At 42.4% G+C, this 27,443-nt stretch overlaps 2 protein-coding genes across 2 annotated transcripts; both read right to left on the bottom strand.

Moving 5' to 3' along the window:
* Nucleotides 1-14,739: 14,739 nt before the first annotated feature.
* Nucleotides 14,740-18,285, bottom strand: LOC308292918 (chemerin-like receptor 1; the record flags this gene model as incomplete). Its single annotated transcript, XM_080735342.1, has 2 exons — nucleotides 14,740-15,600; nucleotides 18,019-18,285. The coding sequence occupies 2 exons, from the start codon at nucleotides 18,283-18,285 to the stop codon at nucleotides 14,740-14,742; spliced, it is 1,128 nt and encodes a 375-aa protein (XP_080591468.1).
* Nucleotides 18,286-22,417: 4,132 nt separating this feature from the next.
* On the bottom strand, nucleotides 22,418-23,524 carry LOC308292917 (chemerin-like receptor 1; the record flags this gene model as incomplete). The annotated part of the gene is made up of 1 exon (XM_080735341.1): nucleotides 22,418-23,524. The coding sequence occupies one exon, from the start codon at nucleotides 23,522-23,524 to the stop codon at nucleotides 22,418-22,420; it is 1,107 nt and encodes a 368-aa protein (XP_080591467.1).
* Between the last annotated feature and the right edge of the window lie 3,919 nt (nucleotides 23,525-27,443).

Here is a 27,443-nt window from a genome sequence, read left to right as displayed (position 1 = left end):
AGTGTGGTCTTAGCGTCAGGGAAGAAGCCAGCACATTTCAACACCCAGGGTCGGCCTCGTCTTCCCGTAAGGAAGCATATAAAGGCCTTAGAACAGGTTATAAACGTAAAACAATTCCCCGAGCCGGGGATCATGTTACTTATGCGATAAACCCTGTCCCCCGGGTTCCACGCTATGTGCCGCCTGTATTATTAACAAGCGAGGTTTCTCGGAGGTCACGTGTCCGTCCCCCACCGGATACGGAAATAAGCGTACCGGAAACGGAAACGCTCTTTCCTTCGGTGTCCCCGCGCCTTCCGGCCCGGCGTCTAGCGGATACGGAAACGTGCCCGGATACGGAACCTCTCGGTCCCGTCCATCCTCTCCCTCACGGCCCAGTAGTCCCGCTAAAGCGGTACAACCCCAAGGCTTCTCCGTTGCTCAGCAACACGTTAGCGCAGTGTGCAGGGCAATGGAAGCGTTGCAATCCGAATCACTGGGTGTTTCGGACAGTGACACGGGGCTACAGACTACAGTTTGCGGAAATACCCTCCCTCTCCAGCAAGGTTATTTACACTCGAGCCCGCGGCTTGAAAGCGGATGCCTTGAGGGAGGAGATAAGCTCACTATTGCGCAAGGGCGCTATAGTGGAGTTATCCCGCGACCAGAGCCGTTTAGGCTTCTGGAGCCGTTATTTTCTGGTACAGAAAAAAGGGGGGGGGCTGCGTCCTATAATGGACTTACGTGCTCTGAACAAGCACTTGAAAAAGTTCAAATTCAGGATGCTGACGTCAGAGTCCCTGATGAGATCAGTGAGACAGGGGGATTTCCACTGTTCAGTGGATCTGAAGGACGCTTATCAGCACATCCTCATTTATCCCCCACACAGGAAGTTCCTGCGGTTCGCCTTCGAGGGGCGCCTGTACGAGTACACGGTCCTCCCCTTCGGTCTTTCCCTGAGCCCTCGGGGTTTTCGTGAAAGTGACCGAGGCAGCCATTGCTCCACTGAGGCATCAGGGAGTCAGGCTCGCGAACTACATAGACGATTGGATGATTTCCGCCGCCTCCTGCTCAGGAGCGGCGCGCCATACCGATCTGGTGTTGTCACACCTGAAGGCCTTGGGTTTCAACGTCAATTTTGGCAAAAGCATGTTGTCACCCTCCCAGCAGATTTCCTTTATAGGGATATCTCTGGACTCGGCCACAATGTCCGCCCGCCTCTCACCGGAGAGGGTGGACAGGTTTCTGACTTGTCTCAGCTCCTTCCGACTGAACCAGGTGGTCAGGTACAAGGAGTGCATGAAGTTAGCTGGGCTGATGGCATCAGCGGTGCAACTTCTGCGTCTGGGCAGGTTTCACATGAGACCTTTCCAGCGGTGGACACTGGCGCTCAGGATTCCTTCCCTGCAAGGGTACAGGAAGGTGACGGTCAGCCAGGTCTGCATGGACGCTCTGGTCCCATGGAGGGACCAGGCGTTGTTGACGAGTGGGGTCTCCATGGGCGAGGTGATATCACGCAAGGTGATCACCACGGATGCCAGCCGCTCGGGGTGGGGCGCCACCCACGAGGGGCGTTCAGCCAGGGGTCTCTGGACCCCTGGCCGTGGGGTCCGTGGGCTATTTCTAGCCCACGGAATGTTTTTTGTGCAAAACAAATGCCTGCAATGGATTCAGCATCATGACAAACCCCTAGCTAGACCCCTCAGATCCTCCTTAAATACCCCGAAAAATAATCTTTTTCTGGGTATTTTCCTCCTGTATAGAAAGTCAATGGGAGCCTATGTTTCAGGCATTAAGGGGTTAATAATAAAACATGCTCAATGGATATCACTGGTCATCCTCTTGAATCCTTAAGAGGTGGCCCCAAGCTACAAGAATCAGTTGAGAAAAAAACTTTTACAGGCGAATCCACGTTCACCCCCATTTTTCCCGGACTTTTAATACAAGGTTTCTGCCCTACAGTGACGATATGCAAAATGTGTGATAAGAGGTGCCGTGGGTTATCTGACCCACCAGCGAATTCACACCGGAGAAAAACCTTTCTCATGTAAACAGTGTGCAAAAGGTTTTGCTATGTTACAAAACCTACAGAGAAAGCAGCGTGTCCACACAGGAGAAAAACCTTTCCACTGCGACAAGAGTTTCAGTCAGTTGAATCACCTACGGACACACCAGAGTATTCACACTGGGGAAAACCCAATGTGCATCCTACTATACCACCCAATCAAAAGTGGGTGGTAGTACTATGGGCTAGATCCGGCCCTGCACAAAGTTATGCTTAAATCCATCCGTATCTTTCTTTTTTCTTTTACATATCTTGCTAAAAATATCTTATAACAGCAGACAGACAGACAGACAGACTGTTGCAAGTTGATGATGTAATTTGTCCATGTGTGGTCTATTCATTTTTACATGCAATCTATGGATTGCATGTAAAAATAAAAGACAACTTCTATGGTTAATACCAGTAAGACGCCTAAGGGTAAGGTCTGTCTTGGCCATCTGTCTTGGCCATATATGGATTCTGTTAGTGTGGTTCTCCTAACAGGGCATCATCTGGGATACAATCGCTGTTATCCCCATATAAGGAGATCCCTAACATAATCCCTTTTATGCCCATATATGGAGATCCCTGCTCTGAGTATCTGACATCACTGTGGTGTCACCTGTTTATGCCCATATATGGAGAATTGGAGATCCCTGCTCTGAGTATCTGACATCACTGTGATGTCACCTGTGATGTCACAGTGATGCGTCAGGGCAGGGGAACCACAGTGTCAGGCGTTACCCGTCCGTCTGGATACGGACAAGCTGTGATGGTTCTGATTGTAAACTGCGACCTACGATCGCAATGAGCATCAAATCAATATTTTAAATATGTTTTTTTTTGTACCGGTACATGCATTCCATAAATTCCATAGGGATAGACCGACTGGCTTTTTCAATATGTACCAGGGGGGCTTAAGTTGGTTTCCAAAAGTTCACCCCCACTGTTTTTTTGTTTTGTTTTGTTTAGTTTCTTACAAATCGAACCCTAACAATATCATCTCGTCGGCTGTAAGAGCGCTCGCATTGTGAAAGGCCCTCCAGGCATGTCTTTGATGCTGCGCCACAGATTAAAGTCCAGTTTGAACACACAAAAGGAATTTGCGATAAAAAGAAAAAAGAAAAACAATGACAAAGAGAAAGAAACAAAGACAAAGGCACAATCCTATCTCCCTGCTTTTAAATCAGTGGAGGCATATGGCAACCTTAATCATGTTACGCAAGAAAACCAAACAGCCCCTGGCACACTTCAAAGACCGGCGCTCAATACAGCTGTCAATTCATCTCCGAGCGTGTGTATGGGCACGCGCACGCAGAATGCGCGTGTGTTTGCGTGCGCACGGCGTCGGATTACGACGCGCGCTTTCAAGTTGGAGCGCGATGCGGGCCTTTTTTTCTTCACAAAAGGGCACGTCGCTTTGAAATGTGTAATTGCTCCGTGGTGAATCCTATAGCGATTTGTTGTCTTTGCCAGCCTGGCTATTGTTCTAGCTAATGAGGTCTGAGAGAACCCAAGGCTACATCCAGACAAAAGAGAGAAGAGAGAGAAGAGAGAGAAAGAGAGAGAGAGAGAGAGAGAGAGAGAGAGAGAGAGAGAGAGAGAGAGAGAAGGCAACAGGGTAAAGTCACGGTACAATGCATAGCTTGCTGTATGCAAATGCGTCGAAACAAAAAGTGTTGGCACAATCCTAGCAGCCGTTACAATTAATCTGCATCATTATGCTGTGTGTGAAGTGGATGAAAAAAAGAAAGAAAGAAAGAAAAAAAAAGCACCAGCGGCACATTGGAGCAGAGGATACGTCTTAATTGTTTTGCTGGGTCACACAACGTGGGACTGTGACTTATTAGCGCGTTTCCGGGTTTGCATTCGCGAATGTTTTTTCCCGTGCAGCGCGGCAGTCTCAGCGATTTTCATGCAAATGCGGGCCGGCATTTAGGCCTACAGAAGGCCGCGGCAGCCCGAGAGAACAGCGTTGTTTCTGGAGTTTCTGTACGTCGTCGCAGTTGAGCAGAAATCTTGCATCTCCATATTTATTTTTATGTGCTCTTTTATTTTCATGAGTTAATGGCCTATTATATCAACAATAAAATGTGTAGCTGCATAGCCTCATGACTGAAGAAAGGTCTGCATGACCGAAACGTTCATTAAAACTTTTCTCTTGACCGTGCAGTGTGCGGCTGTGTCTTTTATTGTTGTTGCGGTATATTGCTTTTTTCCTACGCCCCTGCTTTATCTATCTATCTATCTATCTATCTATCTATCTATCTATCTATCTATCTATCCATCTATCCATCTCTCTATCCATCTATCCGTCTATCCGTCTATCCATCTATCTATTAAACAAATAATAGATTTCTTAGACAGCTCCGACTTGTTTGACAGCACCATCATCGGCGTATGTTGGATTAATGTGTATTTTCAGACATTTAACCACGACACGGACAACCACACCTAAACAGTGTTACAGTCGAGTCCACCTAAAGCGAGTCCAAGTCAAGACCAAGTCCGAGGGGGAGCGAGACCAACAGGGGTCGAGACCAGGTCGAGACCGAGACCAAAAAAAAAAAAAAAAAAAAAATCCTCATTTGATAGGTACTGTGGAGACAGACACGAATCATGGAGAGAGAGTTTAGGGAAGTGGCATGTACAGTAGCAAATGGTCTGGCTGGCCAGGAATCTAATCTAATCTGACCTGGTGGTGGGGGTCAGACCTTGTCAGTAGGTATTATCCCTTTTCTTTGCATTTGTAAGTTAAATGTATTACTCTGGTGCACTTTGACAGCAAAATGAAGAAGATAGATAGATCTATGTATAACGTCATGGGGTTCTCAGGACATCATTTAACATCTTGAAAAGTTTATAGTTCCTGCTATTATTTGCACAAGATTGACACATGTATTGGGTTTACTTACTAAACTATTTACACCCATCATCTAGTAATTCATTCATGAAATGTGCCAGACAGCTCTTATAATGTTAATGTGAATGGGCTCCTCGTAATGGGGAAATCGAGGAATCTCGCTCTTTCGAATGACCGTCATTTCGACAAAGGAGCGTTGGGAGGGTTAGCAACCACCCCACGGAGGTTAGGGTAAGGGTTTGGGTTGGTTGTCGAAAAGATGACACGTAGTAACAGCAAAGCGCTCCCCCTCATAATATGAGTCCCTTAGTCCGAGTCAAGACAAGTAAAATCATGGGCGAGATGAGTCAATGGAAATTTAGACTCGAGGCCTGACTCGAGACGAGTCATTGACTCGAGTACTACAACACTACTGAACATACTGCAAATGTCAGAATGTTAATTCAACTCTGAGACATTTGTACACTCAGATTTTCACTGTGATGTGGATTCAGACCTTGGATTGTTTTTGTCAGTGAATGTGTTATTTTTGCCTTGAAGGCATCTTGTTGCTCCAAAATATTGACAGTGAAATACTTCAAACTACATTCTTCTCAAGGCTCACACTGCAGATAGTGACATTCACCATTATCATTTAGACATCCAAAATGCATTGCTTGTCAGGAAACAAAGCAAAAATGAACCTGTATAACAAATGATCTTATTGATTCACCTTCAACGATTTTCCAAAAAAGGAAAAGAAAATAGACAATCAATTGTAGATTGGCTGAATACGGCTATCTTTGTTACTTTCTGTTTTACAAAGAAGTAGTAAGCAGTGGTGTTAAAAAAGTACTCAAATGTTTTACTTAAGTAAAAGTAGCAATACCACAATATAAAGATCTGCTATTTTCAAAATGTTATACTTTATTATACTCTACAAAGTCTACAAGCCCAATTGCATCACTTTGCAGTGTGTTACAAGCTCGCAGATCAGCTACTCTTAATGTTTTTGTGTGACGGTGTCTTAGATCAAGTAGGGGTATTAATTTACAAAAAAACTCAATCAGTTCGAATATAGAGACGAGACAGCGACGATAAGGCTATGACCAGCGAGGAGAGTCATTCAGCCCATACTGTGGATAGAGTGGTGATGTGAATCTGGTACAATTAATAATCCATATTTCTTGAATATTGTCACTCTATACTATGGAGACAGTATGTCTGTGAGAACCAAAGTGATTTCATTGGCTGATAACACCTCTTCGTTTAACAGTGCCTTCTGTTTGGTAAACCTACTTACTATGCAGGGCTTTCTTAAGACAATGGACTATGTTGATTTGATCTATTCAGGTTGTCTGGAGGATCTCCTCCACCCTGTTCTATATGCATGGACTGAGTATAAAGATGTCTTGTAAAATCTTGTCATTATGAGCAAACTCAGGCAAGCCGTCAGGCTGTGCTTGGGCCAGAGGGCTCCACACTGGGAACTCATACTTTAAAATAAATCTACGGAAGAACCTCCACATTTGCCTGCCTCTGAGTTTTCTCGACCACTTCTTCTCCAGAAAGACTTAAAATATACATGGATTCACACTCTCATTTTCAGTCTAATTCGTCTCAAAATACACAACAGTGGATTGTATCGTAACTGTCACGATATGAGGAATGTTTTGGACCCAAGTGCAGAACCAGGCAGGCAGAAGAAGTTCAGTGATGATTTATTACTAAACTCTCGATACAAGCTGGAAATAATGCAGGACACACCATGACAATAACTATAAACTGTCAAGGGAATACTGAGCATAGGGAGGTTTAAATAGACACAGACTAAGTAGACACAGGTGAAACATAACTACAGTCAACACATGATTGGCTGGAACTGAAAAAGACACAGGTGAACTACAATTGCAAATACATAGTGGTGCGACAAGACAGGATGCGGCAACAAGGCTAAACAGGAAGCACTAAGACAATCACGACATAATAGGCCTACAAGTAGACACCAGACAGTTCATGACAGTAACAGCAGCCTGTGTTATCATCAGGCAGACCCACCATCAGCCGCTCCACGTTATCGGGAAGTTCATTTGTCACTTTATGTGACCCATTAGAACAACTATCAGAGGACGCTCCGAGCGGCTTCTCTGTCTGTCTGTCGAGCTGTCGGTCTGTCTGTCCATCTGGACACACGTTTTCTGACGGGTCTGGTCAAAGGCAAGAATGTGTGTTCGTGTGCGTGTGCGAGATGATAATGTCCAAATGTGATTTGACAAAAGACACACTACTTGTGCATGTGCTTCTGTGTTTGTACGCGCGCATGTGCATGCGTGTGCGCGCGCGCGCGAGCGTATTTGCTCAATAATGGGCAGCTGCCGTCATTAATAACCATTAATTTTATGACCCACGCATTAGGCCGCACATCCCTCTAGCATGTCGTAACACTCTCCTCCCGCGTGCGCATATGTGTGCACGCGTCCACGCGTGTGCATTCCGTGATGGATGCCTCACCCCCCTTTCATACACCCTCTCCACCCCCCCTGCACCCCCCCCCCCCCCCCCCCCTTAGGCACAGCGGGCATAAAGCAGACGATTTATTTTACGACCAGCGTGCAGCGGAGCGGCACTGGATTTGCAGTCATTTACGGTCATTTTTATGTATTAGCTGGTACCAGGAGGTGGCTTTGGGGTGATAATGAATATGACGGACAGGCAGCTGCGGGGAGGGTGGAGGGGGGTGGGGGGGAGAAACCGCTGCGTCGGCAGCGTTAATGGAATTAACGGCGCAGAAAAACACGGGAGTCAGTTTAACCCTCCTTCGCTGTGGGCTTCTGACGGCGGTCGGAGCTCGAGTGGCCAGAGTCACCGTTACGGACGTAACTGTGTGACGGTGGACAATGGATATTAATCAGAAAGCATGATTAGTTCTCCTGATGACATTGGCGTCCCTAATTATGTTGAAATAAACGCGGCCCCCTGCCTTGGCTGCTGTTGCACTACTGTAGGCCCAGCAGACACGCCAATTTAGCTCAAGTCGGCCTCAAATACGGATGGAAGGGTCTGTGCCCGTGGCAAATACTCCGTCTGTAGCGCATTTTAGATTTTCTTTTTTACACACATTGATCATAAGACTGAAATTCAAATATCTAGGTTTTCTTTTTTTTCAGAATATGTATGGAACTGATTTACTATAACACTCCAGCCAGCACTAGCATACTATAAGCAAACGTGTGTACTTAAAGAATGTCCATAACTTATGTTTGAGAATATTTTGTTGGTGATGTACGTTGCAAACATCTACACCGTTTTGCACCTGTTTTAGACCAGGTGTGCTTTAATTCCATTTATTGCAAACTATCCCTAAGCAATTGATTAAAGTTTTCCCCCCACATGATTTTATTGATAATTAATTTTTGTCCTAAAAGTGTTTAATTAGCAGATGTCTACTTGTGTGTGAAAATCACTAGCCACTTTCAACCTGGCGTCCCTATTCGGAAAATAAAAAAAATAATCTTTGGGCAGTTCCCTGCAAATCAAACAGCTATATTTTACATTATATACATTCCGTTTTGCATTCCCAATAGGGGGGGGGGGATAGCTTTGTTACTACAGAGTACAGAGTAATGGTCGGCCACACTACAAAAGAGCGGCAGTTTTTTTCCCCAGCTGTCACCACTATTCACCTGTCCCATGTCTAGACCACCAGTTCCCAAGCACTGTGTCATGGACCCATTTGTGGGTTGCGGACACATTTTTATGGGTCCCTTAGTTTTTGTTTCCTACATTTTGTTTTTTTAATTATTATTTCAAAACATTTTTCAAGTTAAGATTTTCATGACGAAACTGTTTTCATCTTTTTGGGGCGATCGATGTTCCTCCGGCCACTTTTCCACCATCGCCTCATCACCTGCTATCGCCAGTAGTTGCCCGGTCCCATTGACAAAATAACGCGCTTCCGGAAGACCGTCAGCCGCTGTTAAAACGCACTGCAAGCCGGACATCTGATGATGATGAATAAAAGAAGGCAGCGGTTATTCTTTTGTTACTTTTCGTGGTGAAAAGAAAAGTGTCGCCTATAATGACAAGCCCGAAATAGGCTGAAAGCGGTCAAAAACAAATGCACACAAACAGCATATAGGCCTACTAGTAAACAAAGGCATGCCAAGAAACATTTATCGCCTTCCTTTCTGTCTGTTTAGCCCACATTAGCTCACTGATAGCGGTAATCAATCTTTGTTCTGCTGTGCTGAGTCGGATGCACTCGCGGTCCCCCCCCCCCTCCTCCCCACGAGGACCGCTGTCAAGCGACTGACAGCCTCGGCACCCCGAGGGTACTAAAAACTCCAGCTTCTCCAGAGGATTTGCGAGGCCGCAGACAGTCGACGAGGAGGAGTGACTTATAAGGATCTCTGTCCTGGCAGTCAGTCAAGCCCGGGCGTGATGCACAGTGACAGTTATTTAAGAGCACCCCGCCTTCGGCCAGACGAAGTGCTGAGCGGTGCATTTAAGCAGGGGTAAGTACTCAAGATCTTTGAGTTTAAAAAGGCAGGGTAAGTGGCATTTATTTGTTAACATAAGTGTATCTCTGGTGGTAATCGTTGCTAAAAGGTACACTATATGCCTCTGAGCAGTGGAGTAAGGTACATTTACTCAAGTACTGTACTTAAAGGGGCACTCCACCACTTTTCAACCTATGTTCATATAATTGATCCTCACTCAAAAATAGCTTTTCTTTTTTTTTCTTTTTTTTTTTTTCAGAGGAGGGCTGTGGGCAGGTCAGAAACCCATCGTCTTGTGACATCATCGATTGCCAATCCAGCTTATAGAAACTGCAGGCTTTCTATTCCTGAAAAGTTGCAATTTTAAAGTGGAAGCCATTGTTCTCGCGATAATAAAAATCTTTTTTTTTTTTTTTCAAAAATATTGATAAAAATTTTTTTTTTTTGAAAATGATGTCACAAGACTATGGATTCTGAACTTCCCACAGCTCTCCTAGGAGACTTGGACTAAGTAGAAAAAAATTGTGATATTTTATCATGACCATTAGTGAGGACCTATTATATGAAGACAGGTTGAAAATTGGTGAACTACTCCTTTAAGTACAAGTTTGAGGTGTTTTTTAGCCTACTTTGTATTTCCGATTTTCAGTAGCCTACTTTACTCCACTACATCTCAGAGGAAAATATTGTACTTTTACTCCACTACAATTACTGTATTTGAAAATCTACTAGTTACTTTGTAGATTTTGATTAGTACTTAAACCAATCGCATCGTGACGCATTTGAGCTTGTAGATCTGCGCTTGTAGATCGGAGTTTGTAGATCTGCTATTTTTTTAAAGATTCTTTTACGCACAAATATGAGTACATTTTCCACCATGGAGTAGAAGTGTATAGTATTGAAAAACGGACATAGTAAAGTAAAGCAAATAAAATTGCACTTAACCACTTGAACCCCATGGCATGCATCCTTATTCTGGGGGTGAACATTAGCGAAGAGAAAAAAGTGGTCAAAGCACGGTCGTAACTCAAGTCCAAGTTCTCTGGGATTGAGTACATGTACTTATACAGTAGTTACTTTAAGGGTCTCGGCTGGCAGTCAGTCAAGCCCGGGTTGTGATGCTCAGTGACAGTTTATTAGGAGCGTGACCGCCTCTAGGCCGTAAGTGCTGATCAGGACAGTTTAAGTTACAGTTAAAGTTTATGCGCTGCATCAGCCCGTCACCACACCGGCCGTGGTCCGTGCCAAGAGACCCCCACATCACACCCCACCCCACCCCACCCCACCCCACCTCATCCCATATTTCTCTTGCTTACCGCCTTCACTCTTTTAACACACTAAGCCCTTGAGCAACATGAACAACAGACATATACCGTTGTTTCCTGTTGATATTGGCATACATTTCACCAAGGGTTTTTCATCTCACTCACGTCTCTTTGTCTGCTGACCTCACTCAGCAACGAAATAAACAGAAAATGAACAAAAATTAAATTAAAACAATTCACAGGAGGCAAGCAGTGATCACCCCATGATGTGCACTGCAATGTAGTTTCAAATGCACTACATTGCAGGCGTAGCCTGACACTCAGCCTGAATTGACATTTCGTTTCACTTCATTATTCAGTCTGAAGTCAGTTCCGCCCACAGCCTTTGCAGGGATGGGCGTTGCCGAAATGAGGCACTGTTCAGCGATTGGTTCACCGACCAACACATGACATAGTGTTGTTATGTGTGCCTGGCTGGCTAGTGGCTAACCTGTTGCTTGCTAGTGCTACTTGCTAACCAAAGAAACAGTCAGAATAGGAGCACTACGAGCTAGTAATCAAACACAACATAACATGCCTGCTACTGGTGTTTCATAGCGAGATCGATACAATCGCATTTTACCGCATTTTACCGCGACACGATGTGCGGTACGGTACGGCGGCGGCGCTGGTGTACTTGGAAACACACATGAGTTCTGGGAAACCCCCACCCACGCTGATCACAAGACGCTGATTCACAACGCTGATTCGCCCGTTTGGATTTTCAACCGAGGCAGGCCTCCTCATTGAGAGCGATTCTAGACCTGAATCGCAGAAACAAAAAAATTAAAGGGGTGTGGCTAGCGATTCAGGGTCTGGAACTAGGCTATTGCAGGCGCTTTTTGAGAGTGAAAAAATAAGAAGACACGTGTGACGTGTGATCTGGGCAGCTTGCCCCAGGAAATGTGCCAGGCTCAATAGGGAACAATGGTACATGTGGATACAATACATGTATATATTAATAGGTAGCTTGCTCACCCTCTCCCACCAACCCCGCCATTGAACGAAAGAAGGGTTCAGTACAAATATGTCAGCGCATATAACTCTACAAGTAGAGTCAATTTAGAAGCATAAACAAGTTGTATCAAGATGTGGGGAAGGGTCATGAAGCGTCAGGCTATAATCCCACCGACGCAACGCGGAGGTGGCTATCCGCTACGCCGCTGATTTCAGTGATCGACCAATCAGAATCAAGCATTCAACCAAAGCCGTATAATGAATCTAAGAGATGGAATATTTTTACAATCAGATGGTGTTTTGTCCTTTGGTGAAAGGCTCAGAAAAAGAGAGATCTCTCTCCACCTTTTCTTATTCCTTTCTCTATACTATCCTGACCTGTCTTCCCTACCTGTGTCCCTCTAGCTGTCTCTCCTCCAGTCAGGCATGGGAAGGGGGAGGGCTGTCGACAGAGCTTGCTAATAGCGACTGACAGCACCACATAACTTCTTGACATTAGCTTTTAGCTATCGCACTTCTTTTACGGCCACCCCCTCCCTCCCCCACTCCTGATGGCAGATTTGTCAGTCAACACTTACGGTGACTCTCTCTCTCTCTCTCTCTCTCTCTCTCTAATGATGTCTTTGTGACAGAGGAGATCTGAGGCTCTCATCACAAACGCTTTATTACAGTAGCGGCCACGGCACTCCATCATTGTCTGCAAACCCATCATACGGCAGGCAGGCACGCACACGCACAGCTCCAGAACAAAGCAAGTATCAGAGGATAGTGTACCATTAATCTCCTATGACACATGGTAGGGTAGGGGAAAGAATGTGTGTGAGAGAGAGAGAGAGAGAGAGAGAGAGAGAGAGAGAGAGAGAGAGAGAGAGAGAGAGAGAGGAGAGCATGAGGTACTTGAAGTGCTATGTAGCAAATAGCAAAATAATCTACAAGCTCAAACGTGGTAGATATGCCATTTTCACCACTGGTTTAAAAATGTTGGGGGATGCATAGGCCTATTGTCGATGACCCAATGGTGTGATAAGAGTGACAATAGGTTCTAAGTCAGAAGGATCAGAGGATCTAAAAGATTGATAAAACCGCAAATCTTCATATAATGGAGAACCCTGGTATCATCAACATGTCGCCATAGTACTACTGTCTGGCGTGCACTGACGCAGACCTCCATATCGTTGTTGTCATGCAGAAACCCCCATAATCTCTCCATATTGTAACTCTTTGTGTTTCTTTGCAAACGCCCTACTAGATCATACTACAAGCATCACACAAATGCATCAAAAGTAGCAAATCTGCAAGCTCAAAATGCGGCGCGAAGCTGTGCTATTTTTTGAGCGGTACTAACCACTCCTACATCTGGCTGTGTGAGTACAGTATGTCCGTCCGCATTTCCGTCCCACAGAGCCGTTCGTAGAACCCCCCCCCCCCCCCAAAAAAAAAAAACACGATCGGTTATTATGTTTATACTAGGAGGAAGATTTCTTCCAAAAAAGTGTACAGAAAGGGTTAAAATTTGTTTTTTTATGTGGCCACACCCACCAGTTCATCAAGTATGCCTGGTTGTCAGGTGGGTGGTTACTCAGCTGAATTTAGCCACACCCACAGTGTTGGTTGTATGGTAAAAGGAGAGGGGGTGATTATTATGATGTCATTTAATCACTGTTTTTGAATTGGCACCTTTGACCCACAAGGTGTCAGCCTCCAGGAAGAAACCCCAAATACAAAGGGAACACATAATTGCTCATAACAACAACACCAGGGGGTCTAATGAAGTACTACCCTCCTCCTAAAGACATGAAAACCAGAAAAAGTACAAAACTATGGCACCGCCTCTTTAATGAAATTAACATATAAGGCAACGCTCACTTCACACTGGGTGTGATTTGTGGACATATGTTCTGTATGATATATGTACAATGGGTACTCTGACAACAGGTACAGTGGGTATGTAACTGTTTAGGCCCTAGGCCTACACTGCAGGGCATGCATTTCCAACCTTCTCAAGTCTGGCTTGTTCTCCTGTTCCAGTCGTCCCTGGAGGCAACTGCCTTCAGCATAAAGAAAGACACTGTGTTGACGATCTGCACGTCAGTTTGAGCCATGTCATCATCGGTCATCCCGCAATAGCAACCTCTCTGTCTCTTTGTGTCTCACTCTCTCTTTGTATATTTTCATTATATTCAGATCATAATAGGTATATACAATTCTAAAGGCCACTTGTGTTTCCATCTTTAGGACAATACACAAGTCACAACAAGCATCAACAGAAGAAAACAGCCACATGCATAGACCAACCCATATGAAAGAGGAAGTCAGGAGCCCACCGAGGCCCTGTGAGAGAGGAGGTCAGACTCCATGGAATCAATGTACTCTCTGTTTCCCTTCTCCCTGCTCAGCACATCGGCCCCAAAATTATAGCTTCCTACCATACTCAACTGGTACTGTACAGTGTACATATAGCGTACAGTACACTAACGTTAATGGATTAAGCAAAAATAGTTAGCTAGAGTCCTTTGCGGTGATAGCATTGCACCATTCATAATAACCCCATACTAAAACACACTTGTCCAAATTATTGTTAGAACCAAATGAGGCATTCCACTTCAAACAGATGGTTTTATCTTATTATTGACCCCCTCCCTTTGGAAACTGCATGGTGGGCATAAGTCCCCCACCTCCCCACTTTTACTTTACCTACATTACGTAAATGAGTATCACCTTTTAACAGTTGTTTACAAGCAAAGCACCTCTATGGATTGCAGAATCACCAATTCATTCATTCTTTTATTTATTTTGTTGTCCTACAGTAAGTGGGACAAAACAAAACATCATGCAGGTTCCACCCCCAGTTTGTCCATAGGCTAGGACCCCAAAGTCAAAGATAATATCCAAATAAAAACTCTTAACTTCAACATTATTTTGGATATCTTTCATCATATTTTCAATCTTGGAGAATGTGCTGAGAAAAAGCCATTTAAAGTTGTACATTTCAATTAAAAAATAAATCGAAAGATAAGCCTATACATATGCCTCAGACAGGGTGGCCGGTGGTCCCTGGGTTTATGGAAGTGTTGGTCTGACACAGCTCTTCGGCGAAAGCATTCTCTACCACTTTTAGGACAGACCTACCAACTTCTGACCCATGAACACGTACAACAGCGGGTTCAGGCAGCTGTTGATATATGCCAGGCAGAAAACTATGATGACCACATATTGCAGTGTTTCATCATCAACTTCCGCCATCATCAACCGACTTTGTTGCAAGATGTGATAGGGGGCCCAGCACAGGAAAAATGTGGTGACAACAGCTGCTATGATTTTGAAGGGGCGACCTGATTGGCTGGCCAGAGAGCGATTCCTCCTGAGCCGGTGGATGATGACAGAATAGCAGGAGACGATGACGGTGAAAGGGACCACGAATCCCATGAGGAAGCGAGTAATGATCATGGCCTTGAATCGAAACTGCACCAACTGAATCTCTGCAGGACTGTACTCATCAGTGCCTGTAAAGTTGGTGAGGCACATGGTGATGTTCTCATCATGGAAGGAGGGCCGTGTGTCATAAAAGATGAAGTAAGGGGAGCTGAGAACCAAGGCCAGCACCCAGACACCCAGACACACACAAGACGCCTTTCTGACGCTGCGGTGGTTCTGGGCCCACTTTGGCCACACAGCACATACACATCGGTCAACGCTGATGACCGTCATGCTGTAGATGCTGGCATACATGTTCAGGAAGAGAACGGAGCTGTTAAGTTTGCACATGAATCTGCCAAAAGGCCAGTGGCCGTCCAGAGCTCTCTCTGTGATCCTCAGGGGCAGGAGCGCCGTGAAGAGGAAGTCGGCCACGGCGAGGTTGAGGTACCAAACGGTGTTGATGGTTTTCTTCATTTTGAAGCCCGTCACCCAGATGACGACTCCGTTCCCCAGCACGCCAAGCACTAAGACCAGGCTGTAGATGACGAGGGACACGATCTTGGCATTTCTTATTAATTCAGCATGTTCAACATGAACATCCACAAAAAAAATGACATCTTCACCATAATCATAATCATAAAAATAAAAATAATCATCGAAGTGACCAGATATATTCAGCAGCTTGGTTGTTTCAATGGCTGTGGTTATCATCTCCATTTTCCTAAAAGAAAAAAGGTACATGCTTGTTTCATCACACCATTTATTAACAGTCTTTATTTCTACCTGTATTATTAACGATTTGCAGTTGTAATTTAATATTTGTAATACATTACGCCTACTATAAGTATAACACACATTAGTTTTAATATATTCCCTTGTCAAACCCAACAATTGTATAGGCATACCAAATAATACATTCAGTTCAACGCCTGATTCGTACTAACCCATTCAGAAAAAGAGCAGCCCCACACTTCAGCAAACAATGTGCATGTTTACCTTATTGTCAGCACAATAGTCTGTGTTCATAGCAGTCATCAGTTCAAATATTTTGCATCATCTGCTAAGGTTTCTTACATGATTATGTTCTAGTGAATCTGTACAATCTGATCTTTTGCTCGATAATGACAGTATGCTTCTTACTAAACAGATTATGAAACATTTCACACCTTGACATTTACCAGCTCTTAATAAAAGGTAACTAAATGTTGAACAGCTCTATATTTTGATAGCAATCATTAATAGACTGTTTAGATGAAGTGAGAAATAAATAAAATAAAATATACCTGTTGAGGAGACGTCAGCCAGAAAACTGTCTTGTTCAAACTGTGGTCTGTGAGGAGCTCACATCACTGTGGGAGGTGTCTTAATGCTGCTGTCAGGCAGAAACATTCTATTTTCATATTTCCTTTTCCTTTTCTTTTTTCCGTTACATCAATTTCCTACTTTGTCATAATACACTCGTTATAAAACAGCCTAGATATAGATCTGTTGTTTGTTTCCTGAAAAGTAATACTTTGGGACACCCAACCCACAGACAGATTTTATGTCTACATTAATAAGTACATTTTATGTTTTATGTTGTATCAGTTTACAAAGCAGCCAAATTAATTGGGTCAATATAGGGTGTCTGTAACAGTTACAGTGAATTGAAATTGAAACTGGAGCTGTCAGCTGTATTTTCAGTATGTATTTCTTATCAACAGCAACAACTGCACACTGGTGGTAAAGTAAGGGAAATGTACAAATCATTTGACTCATTCATTTTTTCAGCCAACAGTGAACCGAGATTAAATGAATAAAAAAAGAAGTAAATGAAACCTCATTTTACACGCAACTGGGTCAAGTGCTGTCATCAGCATCTTGAAGGTGCTGTAAGTGATAATCTTTGGTATTGTTAAAAAAAAAGTCATTCTCAGAGTGATTTCAATGTTTTGAAAACAGAATGATAGCTCAGTCATAATTAAAATTAGAGAGCGGTCCAATTTGAAGTTTCCCGTTTGTTCCCCCCCCTTCATTCCTCCCTGCCAGTAAGGACGCTGTGTAGATACAGAGATAAACCATATGTGAAAACTAGGGCTGGGACTCGATTAAAAAAATTAATCTAATTAACCAGAAACTTTGTAATCAATTAATCGAAATTAATAGCATGTTTAATCGCAAATCAATATTTGACCTGAGAAGCATTTTTTTCAAGTAAAACACATTTTGTTGTACGAGTGAATCAACAAGTGAGTTTTTTTAATCTAAATTTTGCATCAACTGGGCAGCGCTCTGATCGGCTACTTCTCCCTTTGCGTTTGTTGTCTCTTCTTGGTTGGTGCATATGATCGGTATGCCCGAAACTGAAGGTTCTGTAGTGCCAATACTAAGTGCGATTAAAATGCTTACATTTTTTTAATCGCGTAAATTTTCTGTAATTAATTAATCACAATTAATCAGTTAAAGTCCCAGCCCTAGTGAAAACATGACAAAAGGAAAGATATACAAACCATGTGTTCACCTGGCCATATTCAGTTTATAGAACATGACACTGCGTTGTCAAAGTACATCTCAACTATCGACTTCCTGGAGCCAGCAATCATTTCTAAATTAAACGTACACAATATGATTTGATTACGCAACGGATATTTTATTTTTGAGTTAATCTACTGGAAGTCCGTCCATAATATATATTTTCTTAGTACTAGGAGTGGGTAGCCTACTCGGTAGAGAACAAGACCCCAACCCTTCCTCCTGCGTATCAGATACAATTCCTATGATGGTTAGGCTGTATAGTTTTCCTGAGACAATATTATAGGGCATAGCAGTGGGCGTGGTTTACTGGTGCCATTAATAGATTCATTATTCATTTTTCCCATAGAATTTTACACAAATATTTATATCAATTATTTTAAGCCTAGAATCAAGCCATCCAGTATCCTGGTGAATCATGACCATAAAACCTTTGATTCTGTTAAAAAAAATCGAAGGTCTCACAAATGACTTCCTTCCCATCAGGAACTTGGTGATCCATTGACAGGTGGTTAGGTTAAAGTGGCACACGGTGATGTTCTCATCACGGTAGGGCAGTGAGTCATAGAAGATGAAGTAAGGTAAGCTGAGAGCCAAGGCCAGCACCCAGACACGCAGACTCAAGACGCTTTTCTGACAACATCTGTCAACACTGATGACCGTCAGACTGTAGATGCTGGCATACATGTTCAGGAAGAGAACAGAGATGTTCAGTTCATGTTCTCGTTTCATTGTTTGTGATTATCATCTCAGGGCGGCATAGCTCAGGGGTAGAGAAACCGTTATTAGAGCACGAAGGGTTCCTGAAGGGTTCCCAGTTCGAATTCGGGCTCCCCCTGAGTTAATGTCGAAGAGTCCTTGAGCAAGACTCTGAACCCCTAATTGCTGTGCCAATGAGCAGTTTTTTTTCTTGTTTTTTTTTTGGCATGGTTTCCTCTGGTGTGTGAATGGGTGTTCTCGTTTCTTTGTTTGTGATTATCATCTCAGGGCGGCATAGCTCAGGGGTAGAGAAACCGTTATTAGAGCACGAAGGGTTCCCGAAGGGTTCCCAGTTCGAATCCGGGCTCCCCCTGAGTTAATGTCAAAGGGTCCTTGGGCAAGACTCTGAACCCCACATTGCTCCCGGTGAGCAGGTTGGTGCCTTGCATGGTTTCCTCCGCCACCGGTGTATGAATGTGTGCGTGAATGGGTGAATGTAATGCACAATCTCTGTAAAGCACTTTGGATAAAAGCGCTATATAAATGCACCATTTACCATTTATTTAATGGGTGAATGTAACATAGGCCTACATTGTAAGTGCCATATAAATGTCGTCCATTCAAGATCAATAATCAATCGTTTGCCTTTCGCCATGATGTTGTGCGAGATTCGAGAAACGGTGAAAAATATTGTGCACATTTTGTACCAGTGGACGTTTTCTTTATGTTGCACTCTGTAACTACATGTACCTATCTTGGTTTCCACCAACCAGTTTTATGGACAACCATAAAACTGAAGTGTTTCCATTCAGGACTTCCAAATCCAACATATGCTTAAAGGACAACTTTAGTTTTTTACAACAAGGGTTCATATTTTAGATTGTAATTAGAGAAAAGAAAAAGTGAATGTTAAAATGTTTTCATTTGCTTCGTTCTATTGTTTTATCGCGTTTACCGTGCTAAAATGTGGGGCATGCGTACTCATGGGGGCATGTGTACAAGTGGCTAAATATGTCTTTTTAGACACAATAAGCCAGCAGTTTCTTTATTGCTATTTACAGTAACACTTCTAGCCCCCATAAGTCACATCCAACCATGAAAGGTTGCGTTGTATCTTGGTAATGGGCTTATTCTGTGTAAAATGACATATTTAGCCACTTGTACGCATGCCCCCAACCACTGAAATAAGAATAAATTAAATAATTTTAACACTCATCTTTTATATTCTTTAATTACAATCTAAAATATGAACCCTTGTTGTAAAAAACTAAAGTTGTACTTTAAGCATATGTTGGATTTGGAAGTCCTGAATGGAAACACTTCAGTTTTATGGTTGAAGGAGGTGGATTTTGGGGGTTAATAGAAAGAATTTAATCTGCAAATGGGTGATGGAAACACTTGCTCAATACATTTCGAGGTAGAAAGCATTGAACTCAAATGATGACCATCGATTTTGCTCAGTTGTAACTTAATATTTGTTTTACAATTATGCCTATTATAAGTACAACCCACAATAGTGTTAATACATTCCCTTGTCAAACCAAACATGTTTCCAAACACACGCATACGCCTGCATTTCAATTTTATAGGCATACCAATTAATAAATTCAGTTTGACCAACGCCTGATTCAGAAAAAGAGCAACCTCACACTTGTAGATCAGCATGCATGTTTACCATATGTCAGCACAACAGTCTGTGTTCATAGCAATCATCAGTTCAAATATTTTGCATTTTCCGCAAAGGTTTCTTAGATGATTATGTTCTAGAGATCAATGAATCTGTACAATCTGATCTGATCTTTTGCACGATAGTGACTGTATATGCTTCTTACTAAATACAGCTGATGAAACATGTCACACCTTGACATTTAACAGCTCTTAATAAAAGGTAACTAAATGTTAAACAGCTCTATATTTTGACTGCAATCATTAATAGACTGTTTAGATGAAGACAGAAATAAATACAATAAAATATACCTGCTTCAAAGTGTTGAAGAGATGTCAGACAACTGTCTTGTTCAAACTGTGGTCAGTGAGGAACTCACATCACTGTGGGACATGTCCCATTGCTGCTGTCAGGCAGAAACATGCTATTTGCTTATTTCCTTTTTGTCTACACCAGCCGAAAGGCATGGGAAGACTATGTTTTGGCCCCTGTCCGTCCTTCCGTGTGTGTGTCCGTCTGTGTTTCTCATGGGCCTGTTCTAGCGCCACCATGAGGCACATTTCTGCACAGTACTCCTACAGATTTTGTCCAAAAATCACACAAATCGGTAGACAGTATCTACAGTTATGTGATCAACATGGATCTGTCAGATTTTCCATATTCCATCCTGTTTGGCTAAGATTGGCTTCCAAAGTTTGAAGGATTGGTCCGTTTGAACAAAGTGCCTCAATTCATGAACACAGTGTGCAATTTTGTTGAAATTGTGCACACTCTTTCCCACTAGGCAAAGGAAGACATTCCACTTCAAATGTGTCAAATCAGCCTCATGGTGCTGCTATAACAGAACGATTTGTGTTTTTACCTATAACTCCACCGATCATTGCAAAACTGTATGCGCAATTCCCAGAGGCCAAGGAAAAACCTTTGCCCTGCCTTTTTCCACATCTGCCTTTTATAGCGCCACCAGAAGGCCGACTTATGTAAAACATATTTTTGAATTCAGATTTTATAAAAGAATCACGCAAATCAGTACACAGTATCTCTATAGTCAATATGTCATATTCCATCCTAATTGGCTAACATTGGCTTCCAAAGTTTGCAGGGTTGGTATACATTTTAAACAAAATGCCTTAAATCATGAACGTAGCTTGTGATTTCCGTGAAATTTTACTCGCACATTCCCTCTAGGTCAAGGAACAAATGCTACCCTTTTCACATTGGTCTGTTATAGCACCAGCAGCAGGTCAACTTTAGCCAATCAATTTTTTGGAGAAACAAAATGCCTCAAATTATGCATACAGCGTCCGATAGCCGTGAAAGGTCGAAGACGACATGGCATCCTTTTTACATTGCCCTATTATAGCGCCACCACCAGCCACAATAATATACCGGACCTGGTGGAGACCTGTGCTCGGAAGAGCACTGCTTCTATAGTTTCCTTTTCTTTTTTTGTAAATCAATTTCCTACTTTGTCATACATACTACAGTTTCACACACATGTTATAAAACAGCCTACAGATCTGTTGTTTGCGCTATTTTTTATGTTTTAAAGTGAAAATTCAAAATGTTGTGTCTGTGGGTTGTATAAATATTGAACCAATAAAACGTATTAGCAAGAGCTTGTGAATGAATACATATAAAAAAATGTTTTACATAAGTCGGCCTCCTGGTGACGCTATAAAAAGCAGATCTGAAAAATGCAGGGCATCAGAGATGCTTTGAAAAGACTGAAACAACACATATCTCTTGTTCGTTCCAGCCGCAGTTGACGTTGTGGTTGTGTACTTGTTTAATGCAAAGACAAAGCCTGTGCCTGAGGAGGGGGGGCCCATTATCATATCTTCTCCCCCCCACCCAAGAATCCTGTCGACGGCCCTGCTGGCAGTGGCAACATTACATTGCACAAGGTGTACTTCTGTTTTCATAAAAGATGTTGAAGCCAGTCCACAAACCAATGCAAATGGGACTGGCTTCAACTGGACTGACCCGGCGGAGATCTTTCTATATTCAATGGGGTGCCCTTGAACCCGCCCTTTGACCCCTCTCCCCCGACCCCCGTGCAGCCAAAGAAAATGATTTTTGTTTTTCATCATCGAGTACTTTTAATGTAATGTGTATTACATCACAGACAGACGGTGGGGGTGGGCTATAAAATTCAATAAATAAAATGTGTGTGCATTCTGTGCAATAATGCATTTGATCACTTTTACTTAACCATTATGTAAATGAATATCGCCTTTTAACAGTTGTTTACATGCAAAGCACCTCTAGGGCTTTTTTTTCCATAGAAAGGGGGAAGAAATAAAAGGAGGGGGGAGAGCAGGGAGAAGAAAAAAAAAAGTCTAACGTCAAAGATAATATATATCCAAATAATATTGTTTTTAAAACTCTTAACTTCAAAATTATTTTGGATATCTTTCATCATCGTTTCAATCTTGAAGAATGGGCTGAGAAAAAAAGCCATTTAAAGTTGTATATTTCAATTAAAAAAAGATAAGCCTATACCTGTGCCACAGACAGGGCAGTTCCTTGACCGATGGTCCCTGGGTTTATGGAAGTGTTGGTCTCTTCGGCGAAAGCGTTCTCTACCACTTTTAGGACAGACCTACGCACTTCATTCTTGAAATCCCGACCCATGAACACGTACAACAGCGGGTTCAGGCAGCTGTTGATATATGCCAGGCAGAAAACTATGATGACCACAAGATCCAGTTTTTCACCGTCACCTTCCGCCATCATCAACCGACTTTGTTGCAAGATGTGATAGGGGGCCCAGCAAAGGAAAAATGTGGTGATAACAGCTGCTATGATTTTGAAGGGGCGACCTGATTGGCTGGTCAGAGAGTGATTCCTCCTGAGCCGGTGGATGATGACAGAATAGCAGGAGACGATGACGGTGAAAGGGACCACGAATCCCATGAGGAAGCGAGTAACGGTCATGGCCCTGAATCGAAACTTCACCAACTGAAACTCTGTGGGACTGTACTCATCAGTGCCTGCAAAGTTGGTGAGGCACATGGTGATGTCCCCATCACGGAAGGAGGGCCGTGTGTCATAAAATATGAAGTAAGGGGAACTGAGAGCCAAGGCCAGCACCCAAACACCCAGACTCACACAAGACGCCTTTCTAACGCTGCGGTGGTTCTGGGCCCACATTGGCCACACAGCACATACACATCGGTCAATGCTGATGACCGTCATGCTGTAGATGCTGGCATACATGTTCAGGAAGAGAACGGAGCTGTTCAGTTTGCACATGAATCTGCCAAAAGGCCAGTGGCCGTCCAGAGCTCTCTCTGTGATCCTCAGGGGCAGGAGTGCCGTGAAGAGGAAGTCGGCCACGGCGAGGTTGAGGTACCAAACGGTGTTGATGGTTTTCCTCATTTTAAAGCCCGTCACCCAGATGACGACTCCGTTCCCCAGCACACCGAGCACAAATACCAGGCTGTAGATGACGAGGGACACGATCTTGACGGATTTTTTTAGTTCAGCATGTTCATCCTGATCCTCGATCAGGATAAAATAATCTTCATACATGTAGTCATACTCGTCAAAGAAGTCAAAGAAGTTGTCATAATCAAATACACCAGAGCTATTCTGCAGCATGGTTGTTTCAATGGTTGTGGTTGTCATCTCAACTTTCCTAAAAGAAAAAAAAGGCTTTGTTTCATCACACCATTTCTTACAGTAACTGTCTTAATTTCTACCTGTATTATTATCCTTTAGTTAAATAAGTAAGGTAAGTCTTTATAACCTTTTAAATACTAGTTATGTAATGCTAACAAAAACTCATGATCTTTAGGATTTTTCCGTGACCATGACGTTGCACGAGATCAGGGAAGCGGTGAGAAATATTGGACAATCATAGTGCATATGCATATCAGTCAGAAGCGCACTGCCAGGGCCAGTGGAGGATTTATTTATGTTGCACTCTATAGCAACAGGTTTCCATCAACCACTTTTTATGCATATTTTGGATTTGGAAGTCCTGAATAGAAACACTTCAGTATTATGATTGAAGGAGGTGGATTTTGGGGCTTTATAAAAAAAAGAAAAAAAAAAAAAAAAAATAGAAACTTGTTCAATACTGTACATTTTGAGGTAGAAAGCATTGAACTCACATGATGACTCAATTTTGCTCAGTTGTAACTTAATATTTGTATTACGATTATGCCTATTATAAGTATAACCCACATTAGTTTTAATACATTCCCTTGTCAAACAAAACATGTTTCCGAACGCACGCATACGCCTGCATTTAAATTTTATAGGCATACCAAATACTACATTCAGTTCCTGATTCAGAAAAAGAGCGGCCCCACACTTGTAGATCAGCATGCATGTTTACCATATGTCAGCAAAACAGTCTGTGTTCATAGCAAATAATATATAGTTCATATATATATAGGTTATATATAGGTTATATATAGGTTTCTTACATGATTATGTTCTAGAGATCAATTAATCTGTACAATCTAATCTGATCTTTTACACGATACATAATACACAATAATGACAGTATGCTTCTTAGTAAATACAGATAAAACAATTCACATTGACATTTACCAACTCTTAATAAAATGTAACAAAATGCTCTAATCATTAACAAACTGTTTAGAAGAGATGAAGAGAAACATAAATAAAATAAAATATACCCGTTTCAAAGTGTTGAAGAGACGTCAGCCAGACAACTGTCTTGTTCAAACTGTGGTCAGTGAGGAGCTCACATCACTGTGGGAGGTGTCTTAATGCTGCTGTCAGGCAGAAACATGCTATTTTCATATCCTTTTTTTGTACATCAATTTCATACTTTGCCATGCTACAGATTCACACACTAATTATAAAAGAGCCTAGATCTTGGATTTTTGTTGTGCTATTTTTAAGTGATAATTCAAGATGTTATGTTTGTCTGTGGGGTTTATAGATATTGAACCAATGAAAAGTATTAGAGCTTGTGAATGAATTGTGAATAAATAATAACTACATTGGCTCACTTGAAACAGTTTATTTTTGTCTATTCCCTGGAAAGTAACACTTTTGGACATACACGGATTGCACCCAACCCATTAATGAGATACAGCATCAGCCAAAGGCTGATGTCTAGAACACTGTGATACAAAAGTTAAAACAGCCAAATGGATGGGGTCAACATAGGCTATCTGTAACAGTTACAGTAGATAATGACATGAGCTATGTTTTTTTAAAGCCTGACACATACACACACACATACAGTAGACTCAGAGGTGGGGACTTGAACTCAAGACTTGAGACTCGACTTAGACTTGTGTCCCAATTTTGATTACTTTATTGCATGACTTTATCAAAAATAGACTTGGACTCGACTTGGGACTTCAATGCCAATGACTTGACTTGACTTGAGCCCTCTTGACTTGAGACTTCAAGTCTTTTCAAGTCACTTGATACAGTACCTTACTTTACAACAAGCTCAAATATTTAACTTTTTCCCCAATTGTTGCATGTTACCAAACAGACAACACGTGCATGCGTTCACTTCTTCTTTCTATATTTGAAGGTATATACACTTAGGTGCACAGACCCATCAGTGACCAAAGCTACTGCTGCAAGAAAACTATGGTCTGTGAGGCCTCATAGTGTTTTTTTTTTTCTTTTGCAAATCATTGGTGTGGAAAATTCAACAAACAAAATTTTGTGTGTGTAATAATGCATATGATCACTTTTACTTAACTATTACATACATGAATATCACCTTTAAACAGTTGTTTACATGCAAAGCACCTTTATGGCTTGCAGAATCGCTAATTCATTCATTCATTCATTCATTCATTCATTCATTATTATTCTTTTGTCAGTAAGTGGGACAAACCGAATATCATGCAGGTTCCACCCCCAGTTGATGTAGTTCATAAGTTAGGACCCACATTTCTGGCAGTGACTATATTACACAAGATGTACTTCTGTTTTCAAGATGTTACACAACATAAAGATGTAATTCCATAACATGATACATATATTCTAAGGAAATGTATTGTATCGTGTGTGTGTGTGTGTGTGTGTGTGTGTGTGTGTGTGTGTGTGTGTGTGTGTGTGTGTGTGTGTGTGTGTGTGTGTGTGTGTGTGTGTGTGTGTGTGTGTGTGTGTGTGTGTCTGTTGGTCCTCACAAGTATAGTAGAATTGGAAAGAATAGGCAATGTGAGGACCGATAGCAGGTCCTAATAAGGGTTAGGGTTAGGGTTAGGGTTAGGGTTAGGGTTAGGGTTAGGTTTAGGGTTAGAGTTAGGGATAGAGGTTAGGGTAAGGCCACAGGACTTGCATAAAAATGAATGGAAGTCTATGTAATGTCCTAAGTAGGTAGCAAAAACGTGTGTGTGTGTGTGTGTGTGTGTGTGTGTGTGTGTGTGTGTGTGTGTGTGTGTGTGTGTGTGTGTGTGTGTGTGTGCGTGCGTGCGTGCGTGCGTGCGTGCGTGCGTGCGTGCGTGCGTGCGTGCGTGCGTGCGTGCGTTTCCTCCACCATCGGTGTATGAATGTGTGTGTGAATGTAATGCACAATCTATGTAAAGTGCTTTGGATAAAAAGTGATATATAAATAAACCATTTAGCCTATCATGTACCAACAACCAACTGTTCTAGAGCAGGGTGGACAACCAAGGGTTTAAGGTCAACCTGTCGATCATCAAATCACGCTCACGTTTGCCCGTTTCAATGTGAACAAACACATCCCAATCAGGGGATATCTTAAAAAGTCCTGGAATAAATTCCTTACCAAACGAAATCTTCACCAATGTGTTTGTAAAGGTGTCTACATATCTCACAGACTGAAATTCAGTTTCCCTAGGAGAATCTGTTACAGCTGCTGAAAGTTGGAGTCCCATTAACTTAACTATACAGGATAAAACACACGAAAGTACATATGCTTTAAGTAGCATGTGAGGGGTCAAACTAGGGGTTTTTCATGATTCTGAATCCAATGCAAGCATTTGTTTTGCACAAAAAACATTCCTTGGGGTAAAGGCGGCTCACACGAAACTGTGAAAATTGATGACTCATCACTAAACCATATTTTTGTGGTGCCGTTTCTAGCCCAAGGAATGTTTTTCGTGCAAAACAAATGCTTGCAATCGATTCAGAATCATGAAAAAACCCTAGTTTGACCCCTCACATGCTACTTAAAGCTTATTTATTTTGGTGTGTTATCCTGTATAGTTAATTTAATGGGTCCCCAACTTTCATCAGCTGTCAAGGATTCTCCTATAGGGAAACTACATTTCAGTCTTTGTGAGATATGTTACTAGACACCTTTACAAACACATTGGTGAAGAAACTTTTTGGTAAGGAATTTATTCCAGGATTTGACACTATTTCTGAAAATATCCCCTGACTATAAAGGGAAGCGATGCAGTGTGAATGAACACATGATGCTCCAGGTGTGTTTACAAGGATTATACTATGTTAGACATCAGAAGAATGAATATTATAATTTAATATGTTTTATTTCATGTGGAATGGTAAATGTTTTCGTCATGATGTCTGAAAAGCTATGTCATCA

Source organism: Nannobrachium achirus, assembly GCF_963921795.1.
Source record: "Nannobrachium achirus genome assembly, chromosome: 10".
Lineage (NCBI taxonomy): Eukaryota > Metazoa > Chordata > Actinopteri > Myctophiformes > Myctophidae > Nannobrachium > Nannobrachium achirus.
Note: the sequence above shows the minus strand (reverse complement) of the source record. Positions and strands in the feature narration are given on the sequence as shown.